This window comes from Camarhynchus parvulus, chromosome 19, assembly GCF_901933205.1.
Source record: "Camarhynchus parvulus chromosome 19, STF_HiC, whole genome shotgun sequence".
Classification (NCBI taxonomy): Eukaryota; Metazoa; Chordata; class Aves; order Passeriformes; family Thraupidae; genus Camarhynchus; species Camarhynchus parvulus.
In genome coordinates, this window is record NC_044589.1 from 6,174,346 (window position 1) to 6,192,562 (window position 18,217).

The 18,217-nt window shown below is 42.9% G+C and overlaps 1 protein-coding gene across 2 annotated transcripts; it reads left to right on the forward strand.

The window, feature by feature from the left end:
• The first annotated feature begins 963 nt into the window (after positions 1-963).
• Positions 964-17,779, forward strand: CRK (CRK proto-oncogene, adaptor protein). Of its 2 annotated transcripts, none has more exons than XM_030962699.1 (3): positions 964-1,294; positions 8,398-8,933; positions 14,513-17,779. In XM_030962699.1, the coding sequence occupies exons 1-3, from the start codon at positions 1,051-1,053 to the stop codon at positions 14,648-14,650; spliced, it is 918 nt and encodes a 305-aa protein (XP_030818559.1). In that variant the 5' UTR covers positions 964-1,050; the 3' UTR covers positions 14,651-17,779. The 2 variants fall into 2 exon arrangements, with proteins under 2 accessions (XP_030818559.1, XP_030818560.1); XM_030962700.1 differs by having other exon boundaries at positions 8,398-8,763; positions 14,513-14,713.
• The last annotated feature ends 438 nt before the right edge of the window (positions 17,780-18,217 follow it).

Sequence of the window (18,217 nt, forward strand, 5' to 3'; positions counted from 1 at the left end):
CAGCCTCGGGCCGTGCCCATTCCCTGGGGAGCCTGGGCAGTGCCCAGCACCCTCAGGGGAAGAACCTTTCCCTAAAATCCAACTTAACCCCCCATGGCACAGCTCCTGCTCTTCCCTGGGGTCCTGTCCCTGGTCACAGAGCAGAGGTTGGTGCTGTCCCTCAGAAGGATGTTGAAGACTGCAATGAGGTCTGACCTCAGTGTCCTCTTCTCCAGGCTGAACAAACCAAGTGTTCCCAATCCATTCTCATAAGGCTTTCTCTCCAGACCCTTCCCCATCTTTGTAGGCAAGGAATGGCGTGGCAGCAGGGCCAGGGAAGGGATTGTCCCCCTGTGCTCTCCCTGTGTTGGGCATTGGTAAGGCCACATTTGAGTGCTGTGTCCGGTTCTGGATCCTTCAGTTCAGGAAGGACATCGAGGGGCTGGAGCATGACCAATGAAGGGAACAGAGCTGGGGGAGGATCCGGAGCACCAGAAGGGGCTGAGGGAGCCATGAGAGCTGAGCCTGGAGAAAAGGAGGAGGAACCTTCTGGCTCTCCACAACTGCTGGCAAGGAGGCTGGAGCCAGGTGGGGGTTGGGCTCTGGTCCCAAGGGACAGGACGAGGGGAAACGGCCTCAAGCTGTGTCAGAGAAGGTTAAGGCTGGACATCAGAGGAACATCTTCCCAGAGAAGGTCAGCAGACATTGGAAAGGCTGCCCAGGGATGTGACGGAGTCACCGCGCTTGGAGGTGTTCAAGAAAGGAGCGGACGCGGCACTCCGATCTGGTTAAGAAGGCGGTGTTGGGTCCCGGGTCGGACTCGCTGACTGCAGCGGTGTTTCCCAGCCCGGTCGATGCCGGGATTGCCGGGACTCACCGGCCGTTCCCGCCTCCCCCTCCCAGCCCGCCCTCACACCGACCCCGCCCGCGCGGAGAGATGACGTCACGGCTCCCCGCGTGCGGTCACGTCCGGTAGGTGAGGTCAGGGCCGGGGCCGCCATTTTGAGCGGCTCCGCGGGCGGCGGCAGCGGCAGCGGCAGCGGCCGCGGGCGGGGGAGGAGCGCGGCCTCCATGGCCGGGCAGTTCGACTCCGAGGACCGGGCGAGCTGGTACTGGGGCCGGCTTAGCCGCGTCGAGGCCGTATCGCTGCTGCAGGGCCAGCGCCACGGCACCTTCCTGGTGCGCGACTCGAGCACCATCCCCGGCGACTTCGTGCTGTCGGTGTCCGAGAGCTCCCGCGTCTCGCACTACATCGTCAACAGCCTGGGGCCGGCGGGAGCCCGGCGGGCCGGCGGCGAGGGCCCCGGGGCCCCGGGTGAGTGATCCCCAGGGCCGGCGGTGCCCGCAGCCCCGGGCACGCAGCCGGGGCGGCTCCGCCGGGCGCCCGGGCGGTGTTCGCAGGCTGGAGCGCTTTGTGGCGGAGTTAAGCCGCGTTCGGAGCTGGGGCCGCTGCCCGAGCAGAGCCGACTGTCCGCACCTGCTGTCCTGTCCACATCAAATTCAGCGTCCTGGAGTGGGCATCCCGCGGCTCCAGCCTTGCACCTCTTTGTTTTCCTGACCCCCTTAGCGATAATTCATAGATTTTCCGTGTCGTCTCAGCCGGAAGGTGGTTCTATGGAAGTGTCATCCCCAAAGTCTGACTTCTGACAAGGCAGTTTTGCTTTATCAGGGAGGCTGAGTTCGAGTTTGAGTGGTGGGAACTCCTCAGGATGTAAAGGCAATGGTTTCTTGAAATCAGATGTGAAGTTCAGTTTCTTTCCCCTTGAAAGGAGAAGTTTGATATTATTTCTCATCAGCTGAACGTGTAACAATGAAAACAACACGTTGAAGTGTAACACTGCTGATTGTGCCAGAGGGAGAAGCAGAATTTTTGCTGTTTAGTCCAAGTAAACCCCAGCGGTGCAGAACCCTTGGATGTGTCAGGACGTGCAGCCCAAAGGCACTGATGTCCCTCCTGTGGGAATTAGAGAAATTGTTACTGGAACTGTTTGGATATTAATCCTTGCAAAATGATGTGGATGTGTGATCGGCATCTCTGCAAGGAGCCACTAGATAATTTTTAATTATAGTAAACCTGTGTAATAAGAGATTTGGTGAGCTTATTTGGCAGAAAGTAGACAGAGATGCTCTGGTGTAGGTCTGTGGGTGGAATAGGAGACCAGTGGTGGAAAGATGTAACGAGACTTGTTTTATTTTTCAGTCTGTGCACAGAGTGTTTGACTAAGGAGATAATCTGAGAGAAAACAAGATTAGTGCCAGTAGGTTTGCACTGTCATACAGGGGAAGCATTTCAGATTGGAAAGATGGGGAAAGTCTAAACTGATCCTGTTTATGCCAGGAACCTTCTGGAGCTGCACGGTGCACTCAGGTTACAGAGCTCTACAGGTAGAAGTTAAAGGTGGCTGAATGCAGCTGGAAATTGAATTTATTGCTGCTGTGGGGGTCAGAATGGGGTGGGTTCCTGTTGCTCTGTGTGTGCAGACAGAGGTTTGGTGCTGTAATTGCTGACAAGGATGGCTGGTGTTGTGTGGAGCAGAGTCAGTCACCAGGATGCTTTGTTGTGAATCCGATCTAATTGGATTTTAAAGATGGTGAAAAACACTGGGTCATGAGTGTCTGTCACTTCTGGGCAGTTGTTTTTTGGGGAGCAACTCATCTCTGGAAAAACAGTGGCATGACTTCGGTACAGCCATCCTGACTTTTTTCTTGTGTTACATCCTAAGCTCAGTGATATTTTGTGGCATTCTGTGGGCTGGCTTTGGTCAAAATCATGAAGTACCTTGTAATTCTCTTCTGTTTTAAAAGAGTAGCTCTGTAAGCTGGTGCCACAGTAGGCTTAATATATCTGAGAAAGTATAATTATGTTTTGGTTGGTCTCCTTTTTATTTGTCCCCTGGAGGTTCTGGGGAGGGGTGATGCATCACTCCTGCACTACAGACACTCCCACGCTGATTTTAGTAATTTTAATTAAATCATGCCTCCATGCTGATACTGCTGTCTTCACACTCCAAGCAAAGAAGGTGCTGGGGAGGTGTATATTGAATTATACTCCAAGTGTAATTAAGGTGCTCTTCCAGAAAAAAATAAGTGGGAGGTTGTTCTGCAGTGGAAGGGAGGTGAAAACAGTAGAAGATTGAAGATGATTCTGTGTTTGGGTAGCGAAGCTAATGCAGTAAAAAGAGTTAAATGTTTACAAATTGTCCTGCTTGTTTACTGTGGCCAAGTTAAAACATTAGGAAAAACAAAATTACTGTATTTTAGTATGGTACAATTTTTTTTAGCAATTTATTGTTTGGCAAATGTGCAGGTCTCTCTGGGAAATTTGAATATTCCAGGTTGGGTTCTTGGGTTGATTTGTGTTGGGCGCAGTGTCTGTGAAATTCCTGTCTGCTCTCAGGGAGAGGGAAGCCTCAGCACAGAATGAATGAGATGAGGAGCTTTGGCTTCCCTAAAAACCACAATGTTACAAAAACATGATACTTTCTTTGATTTCTGAAGTAGAAAGTAAACTTGCAAACTCTTTGTTAAATTGACCTTTTGACTGATGCTGCAGTTTCTGACTTCTTGCAGGTGATTTTTCAACATAACAAAGAAAAAAGAATTGAACAGAATTTTTTATGTTTTTCTGAAATGCTTTAAGGGTGTTAAAAATAGGATAAATCACTGCATTATGGGAAAGAAAAACATTCTGTTTTCAGTGGAAAGGGATAATTTAGGATGAAGTATCACGGTTATGGCTAAAGAAATCCCAAACAAGACAAAGTGCTCCATGCAGGCATTAGCATGGTGATGGACAGCAGAGGAAATATTAAATATATCATGTGTTTATGATGTGGCATGGGGGCTTGGGGTAAAAATGTGTGATATGCACTAAAAAATGCCTGACATACCAAAAGTTAGAAATGCTCTCTGTTGGGAGTGCAGCATTATAAAGATAGAAGCCTTAATGCTATTAAATGTCTCTGTCTGAAGTAGACAAATATAACAGATAAAATGCAGAAATGGATGTTTTCACATTTATGAGTTTTAAGAACATGATTCTGAATTGAATGCTTCTAAATCACTTCCATTGTGATAGAACTTCCTGGAATCACAGAATCCTTACAGAATGATACCCACACTCAGCCCTGGGTGAAGTGGCTTTAGGCATGTGTGAGCAGAGTGATTTAACTCTCATGCTTGGGTTTTGGTTTTATTTTCATCTTTATATTGGGATCAAAATATATTTAAATGCAAACTGGTTGTAACTTTAGAAAGTGCCTGTATTAGACATCTGCTCTTATCCTCTGATCTGTAAATGATGACTGCAGTGATCAGAAATGAGTGTAACTCCTCAGTGAATGTTTTCCTGGTGTGCTCAGAGCTCTTCCACTCAATAGAGTTTTATGTTTTTATAGGGTGTTCATGGGGTTTATTTGTTCTGCTCAGCATGAGTAGGAAGGTACTTGAGAACAAGGAAAAAAGGTGTCTCTGTGGGGGTGGGGGAGGCACAAGGGCTGGAATGTGGTGCCTTCAGAGCCCAGTTCCCATCTGCTCCAGGAGGAAGTGGCTTACATCACTGGGATGTCTTACTGCTGCTCTGTGTGATAAGAACAGCTTTTCTGGCCCTAAACACACTGAACTGGGAAAGGGAGCCACCCTTACAGAATAAAACTAGATGTAAAAATAAACACCTGTATTTCTGTGAAGGAAAGGTTTCCAAAGCTTGGGAATGAAGAGAAAACTCCTTATTGACACAACTGGAGTGAAGGGAGAAATGCAAACCCCCTGAGATGTCTGAGAAGGTGAGAAGTTGCTCTGTGGTTTCACCACCTGTCCAGTCAGTAGAATATTGGGTGGTTTGTAGCCCAAATCCCCAGGATCTGGACAATATTTAAAACGTACACCAGCACTTTTCCCCAGACTGACACAAAGGCAGCACAGTGTCAGAGGGTTGTGACAGGAGGGAATGTGCATCATAAACAGAGAACTGATATGAGCCAGGTTTGAAACGTTCTTCAATTGTGGGACCCTTTAGATTTTAACTCTTTCCTCACCTTTTGTGGCATCCTGACATGGCTGGAGTTATGTTAGTGGAGGTGGAGTCAGGAAGAAAGAGGATACTCAGCCCTTTGTGCTTCTCATTCAAAAAGTTCCTCTTGCTCAGCTGAGCAGTGCTGGTGGTGCAGGTACTCCCTGAGCAGTTCTTCTTCAGCTGTGCCAGGCTGCAGAAAGAGAATTTCCAGTACTCAAGTGTCCCAGTTTTCACAGGAAGTGACAGAAGTTCCTCCAGGAACTGGACTCACCTTTCCATGCCTGTGCTCTTCCTGGGAGCTCTCAGAAGATGTGCACACTGTGCTGCTCACGCTTGTGCCTTCCAGAGGAATCCCAGGATCATGAAGGAAAACTGCTCTTATTCCCAAAAAATCCCACTCACCTTGTTGCTGTAACTTCTTCTTGTGTTAGATCTTGCCTGAATTATTCCATTGGCCTGCAGGTATGAGCAGTGTCACAGTTCAAACAAAAGGCTGAAGAATTCCTCTGAAATCTGTTAATCTGTGAATTTCATTATAGCAGGGAATGACAAAAGCAGGAGCCTGTAGGGAGTGGAATAATTTCCCCGCTGCATGTGAACATCACTTGGTTCATTGTAGCTGAAGAAGAAGATCCACAAAAGACTTAAACTGATGGAAAGTTTTCTACTTGCTTGGGAAGGTGGAGTTGTATTTTATTTCCAATCTGCATTTTACCACCTGTGACTTTGAACTATGTTGACCTTTTTATGCCTGTTTTAGCTAAATTTTAGGAGTCTTCTATTTAAGTTCTCCAGACGATTATAAGATTTATATTAATTGATGATTCATTTAGATTAAGTTTATAGATTTCTTGTTCTAGATCCTGTCTAGCTGCCTTACATTTTTTTAAAGAAAAGCATCAGAAGTGCATGTGGTTTTCTGGCAGTGTGGTCTTTGGGAGGGTGACATCTCTCCTTTCTGATGCTTTTCTCTCTGTCCCTTCAAAGAGTGCATTGATCTTTCTGATCCCAGAATTTGGAGGGTCTGTGTCCTCTGGCTGTTGTTCAGCTGTGCAAAACACCTCTTAGGATCTGATTTTCCAGGATACAGTACAGTGATTTCTGTCACTCCTCTGTACATAATGTTCCAGAGGACTTTTCTTCTTAAAGTCCAACTTGCATTCAGGTACACTTGGCAGGTCCCTCAGGCTGTTGTGCATTAATTCAAGAGGGTGAACCTGTTCCAAAGGAAAACAAAAGACACTCCAAAATGCCTTGTTCATCCTGGTGAAGATTGAAGATTGACCAGGCTGATGAATGTTACTGATGAACTGCTCATTTCCTGTGACCTGTGAAGATTTCTCAGTGAATCCCACATTGCTGACAGAGCTCAGCCCCCTGGCTGAGTCAGCTTGTAGCAGGTTTCACTGAGGTAAATTGGTGTTTCAGGCTCTCTGTTTCTGTCATGTGAAATAAGTTCCATGTCAGTGAACTTCCCTGAGACTCAGTCTTCTCCATATGGGTTGCAGAGAGCTTTGCTGCCCTGCTCTTAAAGTTCCCGTGACTTTTTCTTTTTGCTCAGATGTCAAGTTTTGATCCTTAAAGGTTCACAGCTAAAATAGTGCTAGATATTTGTACATGTTTCTGTTACCAAGTTGGTCTGAGACCTGATGGGTTCCCCACTTCTACCTCTAGTGGAAGTGCAGCATTCCCAGATGCTGTTTTCCACTGAGCTGTTCTGAAGTGGTGCATGCATGCTGCCTGTCCAGCCAGAATTCACGTCCTGTGAGCCCCCAGAGCTGACAGTGCCACTGGGATGAAATTCCAGGGTTCTGGCCAAGTCTACAGCTCTAAGTTGCATCTCAGCAACAAAACTTGAGGGGGTTTTGCATCCTCTCAGCACTACACTGTGGGAGAATATGATGGATTCTTAATTCTCTTCCCATGCTGGGCTCGCTTTTCTCACTGATAATTACATTAACTTCCTTTATCTCTGGTGATGCCAGTTTGAGAGGGTTTTTTTGCAGTTTTTCAAGGCTATTGCTTTTGGGTTTTGGCTCACTATGTATTCATTTCTTTAGAGAGCCTTTCAGGGCTGTTAAAGCATGCAAACATGCTTTTGCCAATGACTTAGTTCTGCTCCTTCGAATTTCCTTTAAGCAGCTCCACTAATGCTCCTGTTCCTTCAGGATACTTCAGAACTCATTTCTCGGGTGTTGGTCTTATTGAATCTGCCCTTTTCTCTGTTAGAACCCCTTTCTGCTCTCCTGAAAGAACTTGTTGTAACATTAGCTTTCCATGCTGACAGTGCTACTTTGCAGGGAGTTTTGGATCAGTGACAGCTTGAAAGATTCTGCTAGCTTTGTACTCCAGAGCTAAGGCTTGGGACTGTTAGATATTCCCTGCAGAGAAAACAGACTTGCAAAGTAAGCATCTCTGTCTTGCTAAAAGAGTTACTCATTAAAGTATAAATCTTTTCATCTGCACTCCCTTCCCCCTGCCTTCCCCAGTTCTTCCCATAACCGATGGCATGGGGCATGGTGGAAATAGAACATCATGTGTGTGTTTTTCCTCAGCTGAGCCTGAAGAACATAAAATGGAAAAAAAAAGCACAGCACACAGATTGGAAATGGATATTCTGTACTTGTAGTGATGCTTGTAATGGCTTGGACGTGAACATCTGTATTCCAGTGTATTTGAGGTTTGATTCATAGCTTAGGCTCCATCTGACAAACATGGCAAAAAAGCTACAAGACTTGAGATTAAAAGGCTGAGTCATTCCTGTTATGAAAATATATGTTGTTACTTTGCATTGTATTGAATGGAGATAATTTTCTTTACTGGTACCTTTGATCAAAATGAAAAATAACTTTATTTTCTCGTTGACATGACTTGTTTGCTGCTGTGCAAAGCAGTTTTCTGTAGTGTCCATGCCTTTAGCCCAAGGTGTTACATCAGGTAAATAACCATTATTGCAGTGTTGTTCTTCGGAAATAGATCTGAACAGCAGAAGAGAGTTAAAATAAAGTAATTTCCTTGAAATGGTACCAAAATTTATTTCCTATATTTAGAGTATAAAACAGGAGAATTGTACAGGATCCTGAGAAACCCTGATGTATTGAGCATTTTCATCTGTTGGGTCCATACAACACTGAAAGAAGCAAAGATATTTTTATCATAATTCGGGAAATTTGGTGATGTCAAAGAATTTCTCTTTTCCTTCCTTGACAAAATCTTTAAAAAAAAAAACTGTACTCATGATCATCATAGTGCTGCCTTTGATTGAAAATGCTCAGAAAAGCTGAATATGATGTCAAGGTGATCAAATTCAGTGTTGAAATAGTTCTGTTTAGATGTATTTGTCTTCTCAAATGTTTGATTTGTAGTTTCAATGCTCTCCTTGACATGTTGCCTTCTCTTTTCAGGGTCGAATCCCACCAGATTTCGAATAGGTGACCAAGAGTTTGATTCTTTGCCATCTTTACTGGAATTCTACAAAATTCACTATTTGGACACTACAACCTTGATAGAACCCGTTTCGCGCTCGAGGCAGAATAGCGGGGTCATCCTCAGGCAGGAGGAGGCCGAGTATGTGCGAGCCCTCTTTGACTTTAATGGCAATGATGAGGAAGATCTCCCCTTTAAGAAAGGAGACATCCTGAGAATCCGGGATAAGCCTGAAGAGCAGTGGTGGAACGCAGAAGACAGCGAAGGGAAGAGGGGAATGATTCCCGTTCCTTACGTCGAGAAGTATAGACCTTCCTCTGCTTCAGTCCCCACTCTGATTGGAGGTAACCAGGATAGTTCCCACCCACAACCACTGGGTGGGCCGGAGCCAGGGCCCTATGCCCAGCCCAGCATCAACACTCCGCTCCCTAACCTCCAGAATGGCCCTATTTATGCCCGGGTTATCCAGAAGCGAGTCCCTAATGCCTACGACAAGACAGCCTTGGCTTTGGAGGTACATAATGGGCAAAACTTAGAAGGAAGAGATCTGTTCAAGGGATTTCCCTTTTGCTCACGTGGTAGTTTTGGAGGAATGAGAAAGGGAAAAGCTTTGTAATACTGGTTTTATGTCATCATTAATAAGTTATGGATAAAATGAGTGACTTGAGTCACTTGTAAATTAGATTATTGTTGATTATTATTAGGTTACTGAACCAGTATTGTGTCTGTTGTCAACCATCACTAACATAAGTGTTTCCCCATCCATGTTTTCATTTCTGAAATGTTTATTTTGGGGGGAGGGAGAGGGAGCAGCTCATAAATGGTGTGTCTGAACCTGTGTTTGCTGTTGTGTGCCTCACCACAATCTGTACAAGGTGTGCTGGGTTGTTTGTTGGTTTGTGTTGTGTTGGGTATTTTTTTCTCCCCAATGTGTCAGCAGTTTTAAAGCAATCAGTGGAAACATTGGTACACTTTGAAATTAGCTGGACTGAGATGATGATCACACATAGAATTTAATTGTAACATCACCTCAAGAAGATTACTTTGGGTTTAGGTTTGAGGCAGGAGCATTTTACAGTTCACACCACAATTTGTTAGGTCTGGTATAAAGCAGTGATTGATGAAGCAGGGTTTGTAGTAAAGCACTGAGTTTTCCCCAGGCTGATTCACTTCCTGACAGAATCAAGTAATTGCACAGGCCCTTTTTGATTTGTCTTTTTTCCTCTTAAAAAGGTGACTGGAGTGCTCTGTCTCTCCATATCAGATAGCTCTCCCCCAAGTCACATTTGAGGAAATTGAGACTAAGGTATTCCCTGTGGCAGACCTTTGCCTTAGGATATGTAAATTGTATCCTTTAATCTAGGCTTTCTTTGAGCTAGAGGCTCTGGAATTTCCTGATACCTAATTGACTTCCTGTTTATATAACATTTTAAGTACTTGGGAAAAAACAGTTTCTGTGCTGAGTCAGAGCATCTCCTCTGCACTCTCAAATACTTGGTGTAATTGTGCATAGCACAGGAGGCACTCCAGGACTTCAGTGATCTGGCAGCTGTAGGTGTGTGTCTGGTGCAGAACTGGGAGGTGCAGCACATGCTGCAGATGGATAACTGATGTGCAGCCTGGCAGGTGTGAAATCTCTCCCATGTAGGTAGGAAATATACTCTGAGTGGCTACACATTCTGTTACAGGGCTGAATATTTTTTGGTTGAGAAGCAGGGAGGGAAATTTATGTAAAGTCACCAGATTTTGGGGAAATGTGAGGATTTTTACCCTTCAAACTCTCATAAAGGTTAAAATGCTGCCTCTTTCCCTCTTTTTCTCACCCTTTCCACCCAGTTGCCTCCTGGAGCTTGGGAACATTCCTGAATGCAGGCTGTTGTAATCACCAGATGTTAGATTGGTTTTGAGCCTCTGGATACTGTTGTGGCATATTTAGCAAAACCTTTTGGTTTTCTTTTTGAATTCTGCATTCTCTTAAGCCTTAACTTCACACTTTATTCCACTAAAGAACCCCACACTGCTGCCCAGTGCAGGATTTGAGAGCATGGAGTGAAATAGGGAGAGTGAGGAAATGCTGCTAATCCAGGCCATAAGCAACTTAGAGTGAAAGGAAATGCTTTCCACACTGGAGAGCAGCTTGTGGGTGCCAGGGCTGATCTTGGGTTAGTTCAATCCTCTTCACCAGAACTCACATGATCTGGCAAGAGCGCTGTGCTGTAGCAGCTTTGTGGGTAACACCTCTCTTTTCTGAGCTACCTTACACCTCTAGTGTCTTTTACTAACTGATGGGAAAGGCTGAGTAGCTGAAGGATTTGGGAGAGGCAGCTGAGAAGTGTCAGCTCAGCTTGGCTGTGTGACCACTGGAGATTTCTGGTGTCCAGAAATGGCCTTTGTGGGCCTCTTAAAACTACTTCAATATTTATCAGTTGACACCTTGGCCCTCTTGCTTAGGGTGTTATATTCCTGTCTTGCTCTCCATTTAAGAAATGCAATAGCAGTTATGGTTTTTCATTCTGTATGTAATATTGCAAATCGCTCACTTTTAAAAAGTGAGCCATTTATCACTGCTTCTAGTGGCCTTCAAAACTTTGCAGCTTTTATCACTTTCAATCACAATGTTACTGAGTTGCTTTCAATGTCTGTACAGGTAAAAAAGCAATATGCACTTCATTTTATCCAAGTTTTTCTTCATCCTGTCTATCAAAGTGCTGTCTCTTGTTGTCTCCTTTCTCCACGTTCCCTTTCACTTCATGGTGTTCCTTCTCTGTTTATTTAGAGATCTCTTTCTTAGATAACTTAGTAGAGAGCATTATGTAAATCTTATCAGGCCATTTTTGCCCAGACCTCTTTATAAATACAGCAAGTGGGATTCTTTCCAAATGAAAACTCTTATCCTTAAATCTGGCAATATTCATGGGAGGGGGTGGATCCCACTGCTTCTCTTAGAAAAATAGATTCTTAACATCAAACAGTTTTTGCCCAAACTGCAAACAGAATATCTGTGCTGTTCTGTTATTTTAAGCCTGACATGCTTTTGAAGAGTTTAGGGAAGGAGGATCAGAGCAGATGATGTTCTAATAAAGTCTGTGCTCTATTATGGAGAAAAGATTCAGCAGGAGAAGTTAACGTTTATTTTGCATGTAACTGGACCTATGCAGGGAGTTTTCAGTCTATTTTAAGAGCAAATAGAGGAGGAAAAGGGAAGATCTGTGTGGTGAATGACTCTGAGATCGATCGATTTATTTTTTTTCTTTGTAACAGTAGCAGAACTCTGCCACCTTGACCTCACCAAAGAGGAGTACTTGGAATAAAACCACAGCATACAGAAGTCTTCACTTGAACCTTCAGTTTTGCTTTGAAGCATATGGGGTATATTTAGTTTTAAAGCTTCTGATGAAGACTGAGACAAAGCTGGCTTTCTAGCAGGGTACAGTGTTGTTCCTGAGGTGCTGTGCTTGGTGGGATGATGCACTATGGACTAATGTTGCCATAAATCAATGCTGAAAGTGAGGAGAATTCAGAGACAACATCCACTCCTAGCCTAAAGGTTTTAAAACTTCAGCACTTGTAATAATAAGTAATTTTTGGAAGGGTTCTCTATATTGTCTTCAGGAGAGTGGTTGAAATACAGCTTGCTAGACAGAGGTTTGAAGCAGATCTAGAAAGATCTTTCAGTTAATCAGGATCTAATGGAGCCACTGTATTAAGGCAGCATTTGTGAAATGGTCCATGCTTGCCTTAAGTTAGTCCTGCTTTGATAGATGTAAAGATACATAGATAGACTTGTAAGAATGAATGAGAAGGTTTATATGTATAAATGAAATGGGAATAAAAACTGTATCTGTGTGTCTGCTAAATGAAATTACTGGCAAGAAAGGAATATTTGATCTCAGAGGTCTCTTATTTAACAAATTACTAAAAAGCAGCTTTCAGTTGTAGCTCTGTATAGTAAGGGGAATTCATAATTGAGTGTCCCTTGGCTGCAGTGACCCTGAAACACCCCTGGAAACCAAAAACCAGCTACAGGATGCTTGGGGAGCTGGGGAATTTCACAAGCATCCCATAGTATAACTGTGTCATTGCTCTGTTGAACCCACCTTTTGCAGGTGAGTTTATTGTAAGGCATCCAAGATAAACCCTAATGAACACTAATTAGGGTGTGATAGAGCACAGCCCAACAGTCTTAAGACACCAAACCAGTGCAAGTGGTGCTTTTCCCTTCCCAGTGGGCTGGAGGTTAAACACTGCTCTGGTGAGGGCTGATCTGTAGATTATAACCAGGTCTGAAGCAGTTTGAATTTATCTGGGACATTGTTCTGGTCATGGCTGTGATTAGGAAATCAGAATCTTATCCTTGTTAAATTATAGCTGATGTATTGTTTTGGTCAGCAGAGTATTTTTGTTGGTACAACCCCCCAGTGGTTATTACCAGTAGCAAAATTATACAAACTGCATGATTAAATTCCTAAAGAGCTGAAGCTTGCATTCAGAACTGGAGGAAGGCTTCCTTTTTGCCTGTAGCTAATACATAAGAGGATTTTCTTCAAAATATGATTCATTAAAATGTCTATACTAATGACTACAAAAGGCAAAAATAAAGCTACAGCAAGAGTCCCCATGGGCTTCTCATTACCAGATAAGTAATCATGAGAGGTATGGGAAGCTTAATTAAATGTAAATGAAAGGGGTTGAATTTATGAAGTGTTAAAAGCTGTTCTGGCAAAAGATTTCAAGTGATTAAAACCTGTAAAGTTAATGGAGATGGGTAACATCTGAAATTGTTTTCCTTGTTCTTTGTTGGCTGCCTGGAAAGTGCAAATAATGAGGTTGAGTTTTGGATGGATTTGGAACACAGTGATGAGCATCTGTGTAAACTATAACTCTATATTCAGTGAATTTCTTGATGAAATGCAGCAAGGCCTTTGGCCACACCTTCAGAGTTTATTTACAGTATTAGTGAAAGAAAATAGAGTCTATCTATCCCAAAAGCATCCTCCATCTGTGATGTGGGAAGAATTCTGAAAACCGTTGTACGTTACTCGTAAATCAGATTATTGATAAAATTCTGCAGAGGGGTAGAATGGGTAGACAGCTTTTCAGTGGTGCATTCATTAACTCTGCAGTGAGTGTCTTTACAATGTAAATTGTGCTTCCTCAGGTCGTGTAAGTGCCACTTAATTAAGTACCCTTAAATATGAACAGAGCTGGGGACTGATCAGACCTAGACTTGTGTCCTGGTTTGAACTACCTGTACAGCCCTGGGGAAGGGCCTGTTGTGCAGTTTGTCCCTGTGTCACAGGGAATGATAGAGGATGCCTTTGGAATTGGTGCTGGCAGTATTGGGGTGGAGATTAGAATACGAGATGTATTCCTGGGCAAGTGGGAGAGGCATCTGTTGTCTTTACTATTCCTATGAGTGCTGGACTTGGCAGTGCTGAGTTAATGGTTGGACTCAATGACCCTGAAGATCTTTTCCAACCTAAACAATTCTGTGATTCAGTGGGATTTATTTCTCTGAGAAATCCATGCTGGGAAAGCCTGAAATGCCATTGGGCTTTGCCTTTGGTAGTGGCTGACTGTGGATGTCCAGAGCAGCCTTATGGCACTTGTTATACACTTGCTATAATCTGTGAAGAGCAAGAGATCCTCCCCTTTCCATCTTGAAAAGTGGGATTCCAAAATTAAAGAGCAGTTGAGCTTGCAGATTAGTGTCCACTGGGTCCAGGTGCAAGCCTTCCTTGCTTTCTGAGGCTCTGGATGGAGTCCCAGCAGTGTGCATGCCTCTGTCAGCCCAGCAAGGCACGTTTATCAGGACAGCACCTGATGGCAGGTCCCAGGAGCACTTGGAAAGATTGGTTTTGGATTGCTGACTTCAGTTGAGGTAGTTCTCACCTGATCTAGGCACATTTCTTTATACACTTTCTTGGAGTGAATGGCACTGGGGGCAGGCTGGTGTCACAGACACTGTCAGGACTAAAGCCGCTTTGTATAGATGTGTATCTGGTGCACGTGGGTGACAGCACACCAGGGAGGGGTGGCAGCTGATCCTGCCCGTGTTTCTGGTTTGTAACGTGTTTATTTCTTACCCCACAGGTCGGTGAGCTGGTAAAGGTCACAAAGATTAACATGAGTGGTCAGTGGGAAGGAGAATGTAATGGCAGACGTGGTCACTTTCCATTCACACACGTCCGTCTGCTGGATCAACAGAATCCTGATGAGGACTTCAGCTGAGTGTGGCTCAACAGTTGCTCTTACAGATGGGAACAATCTCAACTTGTTTTTATTGCAGATGCCATCAAGACTAAGCTCGGACCGACGCTGCAAGTGGTATTGCTTGGATAAGCATTCTGATAACCTACAAACCCCTGGGACTCAACACCACCATTCCTTAAGCAAGGGTCATGTAATTCAGGGTACGACAGTAGATAACTCGTGTGTCCAGTGGCAGAACTAGGCCATGATTATAGGTTGTAATGCCTGCTTATGTCCACGTGCATGGCAGCCTGGACCTTCCAGCAGCAGCAGCTGGAGAAAGCAGTGCTGTAGATGTTCAAAGAACATTTATAGCTCTCTCCGGGCCCATTGCTTATGTTGCTTCTTCCTCAGGCAATGAAGATCAACCATAGACAATTCAATACCTTGATAGAAATTTCACAAATTTATCCTGGAGCTCTCTCCGTGTTTTTTTCCATCCTGAGTTCTCTGTCCTAGAAAGGCTCTGCAGTGCTCTGCATGGTCAGTTAGCTGTGCACAGCACAGACTGAGGCAGGGCCCGTTGGGTAGCCTTATGATTTACAGATCCTTACCACTGTCATGGTAAATGACAGATCCAATCAACCTCAGAATTCTAGAAGCTTGTGGACACTAGATTGATTTCTTCAGTACTGTTGATGCTTCAAACATAGCAGCTGATTTTAATTTAAGATTTTTATTAACACACAGTATCTCCTTTTATCCACAAATACAAGGCTTATGGAAGTGTAAACCTCCATATCAGTGCTGAAAAATACGTGCATAGCACTTTAATACGTAGCTTTAAAGCAGTGTTTGATTCACTAAATATACTAAAATATTGACACTGCTTTCCAATAAAATTAAATTGTGTAGGGCTAGTTTAATTTTTCTAGAATTCTTCAATATTGTACAATACTGTTACAGTACAAATCAGTGTCAAGCACGATGAACTGACAAACCAAATATTAGTTTTATTTTAAAGACAGTCTGGGGACTCTTCTGGTTTAATTCCCATCTGTAAAATATTTGATAGTGAATTCATGAGGATTTTATTTTTAATAAACTAATGGAAAATAATTGTGTGCTTCTGGATTGATTCTCAAAAGGCATAATAGAGTAAATATGGCTTCCTAGCTCATGATGAAATCAGTGCATTGAGTAGGCAATATTATGCACTGCTTGATGGTTGTTTTTAGTCTGTTCTTCTAATTATCTGGTTTTCTCTAATATAAATCAGAATGGATTTAGTAAGTTTTGTAAACTGAAATTAAACACTGAAGTAACTCTCCCTTGCCTGTACCCTGGGTTGTTTTCCAAGCACAGCACTCTGGTGACCAAACTAAATTTTGTAACTTTGACTACAGTATAATCCATGCAGAAGGGTTTTTCTAAATAGCATCAAACTGAAACTGTTGGGTTTGGTTGCTTCACACCCGTGTGACCCCAAGGCTCACGGGTTGCAAAGGCCTTTGCTGCAAGGCACCAACCCTACAACAATACTGGTAACACTTTACCTCAGAACTCTGTAACATGCTGGAAATTATAATATTTCTGTTCTATTTAAGTACTAGTTGTTTTACTTCAAAACTAATCCATCAGCAAGTCTTAGTAATGTTCAGGTTATGGGCACTCATTAATTCTGTGGACTAACGTTAATCACACTTGTCCATCACCAGTCTCATGAGCACTACTGAGGATTAATATCAAAAACTGACAGCAGGGACAGTGGGGTAAGAATGGAAACAAGGAATTGCAGCTCTGTTCTACCTTGGATTGCTATTCTGGTTAGGGTGACGTGCCAGTGATTGTGGGAGCTCTTCTAGCTTAGTACAAAATTTACTTTGAGGGGGAAAAAAATTGTGAAACTAACTCTAGGTTCTGTAACTCATCAGGTTCTTTAAGGCTGATTTGTGGTTTTCCTCTGATCCTGATATGCACTGTAACTGTTCAGCTGCACTCTAAATAACAGACTTAATACTGAGTTTTTCAGTTGCCCATATATGCTTATGGTTTTCTTCAGGTATTGCAAAAGAAGCATAATAAACAGTGTGTCATTAGAGTGACACTGTTCTGAAGTATTTTTGCCAACTGCAGTTAATGAAAGCCCATATATTTGTACCTTTCCAATCAGGAATTCAGATACCAAAAGATCATTTTTCTGGAAGTTTTATTATGCAAACCTTGCCTTTTTAATACAAAAGACATGAATTGAATTAACTAGCAAGTTCCCTGCAAACTTTGTAGATGTGGTTTTGTTAAGACTGTATAAATTGTGAATATTTGTACACTTTGAAAGAGCAAAATAAGGAAACTAGAGGAGTCTTAATAGCTGCTGTTACACTAGAATCCCAAGTTCTTGTCAAGCAGTTTTTTTAGCTGACTGACACATTAATGCAACTGTTTTCCACTCTTCAGTTCTAGGCTGAAATGTGATTTTGTTTCATAGGTGATAGAAAGGAGTATGAATTTGGACAAAATAGACATTTCAACTTGTCAGGCTCTTCAAGGCAAATAGGTAGCACCCATGTCCATGAACATGTAGAGGAAATCCTTTTGTGGCCTTTATCCTCTTCTATTTGTTCCCTCCCTTCTCCCCAATGCGTGCAAAAAATCATTGCTCAGAATGTCGGTCACAATCTTTTGTCTCTTCCTTGGCTGTGGTTTTGGTCTCTTGTGCATAGGCAGGTGTTAGAACTAGAATAATCATTTCTAGAAATACACCATGAAAGCAGAATGCTCAATTACACTGTGTTCTTCTGGTGCATTTACACGTTATATCACACTAAAAAGTACAACTGGCTGCTATGGTTTTTTAATATGTATTTCATTTTGGTAAGCCCCTGCCTTTTTACTAATATATGACCTGGTTAAATCTTGTTAATCTGTTTGAATTGTATTTGTTAATAATGCAAAGATTTCTAATCATCTTTAAGAGCAAAACACTTCCTTTTTGTTAATGGTTTTGGGGAAGGATTCTAACCAAACCTGTTTGAAGAAAAATATGAACATGTGCCATTGTATTATAACACTATCCACTTTCTTGACAGTTAAAGTCCTTTTTTATTTTTTTGTAGCATGTAATGTATATGTTCATAGTACGTGAAGTAAATAAAAGTATAGCCAAAACTTTGACTCGGTCATTCTCAATCAGTTCTTGGAGTACTTGCATGTAATAATTAAAAATAGAGGGGGTATGGCCATTTTTAATTGGCCATGTTAGTATCAAAATAATTAAACACAGCACTACAGAAGTAAGACAAACCAAGGTAACTAAATAAACTTATCAAACAATAAAATATGACTTTTTTTGAAAGAAGGTGACTTTCTGTAATTAAATGAGTCAAGGGGTTGGGGGAAATGTATATTCTCATCTCAAAAATAACTTGTGAGGAATGTTAAGATGAGATTTTGTAGCTCTTGCTCTCAATTCTACCTGCACAAGTGTGTCAGGGAATAGTCTGGGGATTGTTTGGATGGGAAGCTTGGGAAGATAAAAAGCTGTTTATATATTCTTAGTAATATCAGTGAAAACAAAGTTACACAAACGAATACCAGCAAGAATCT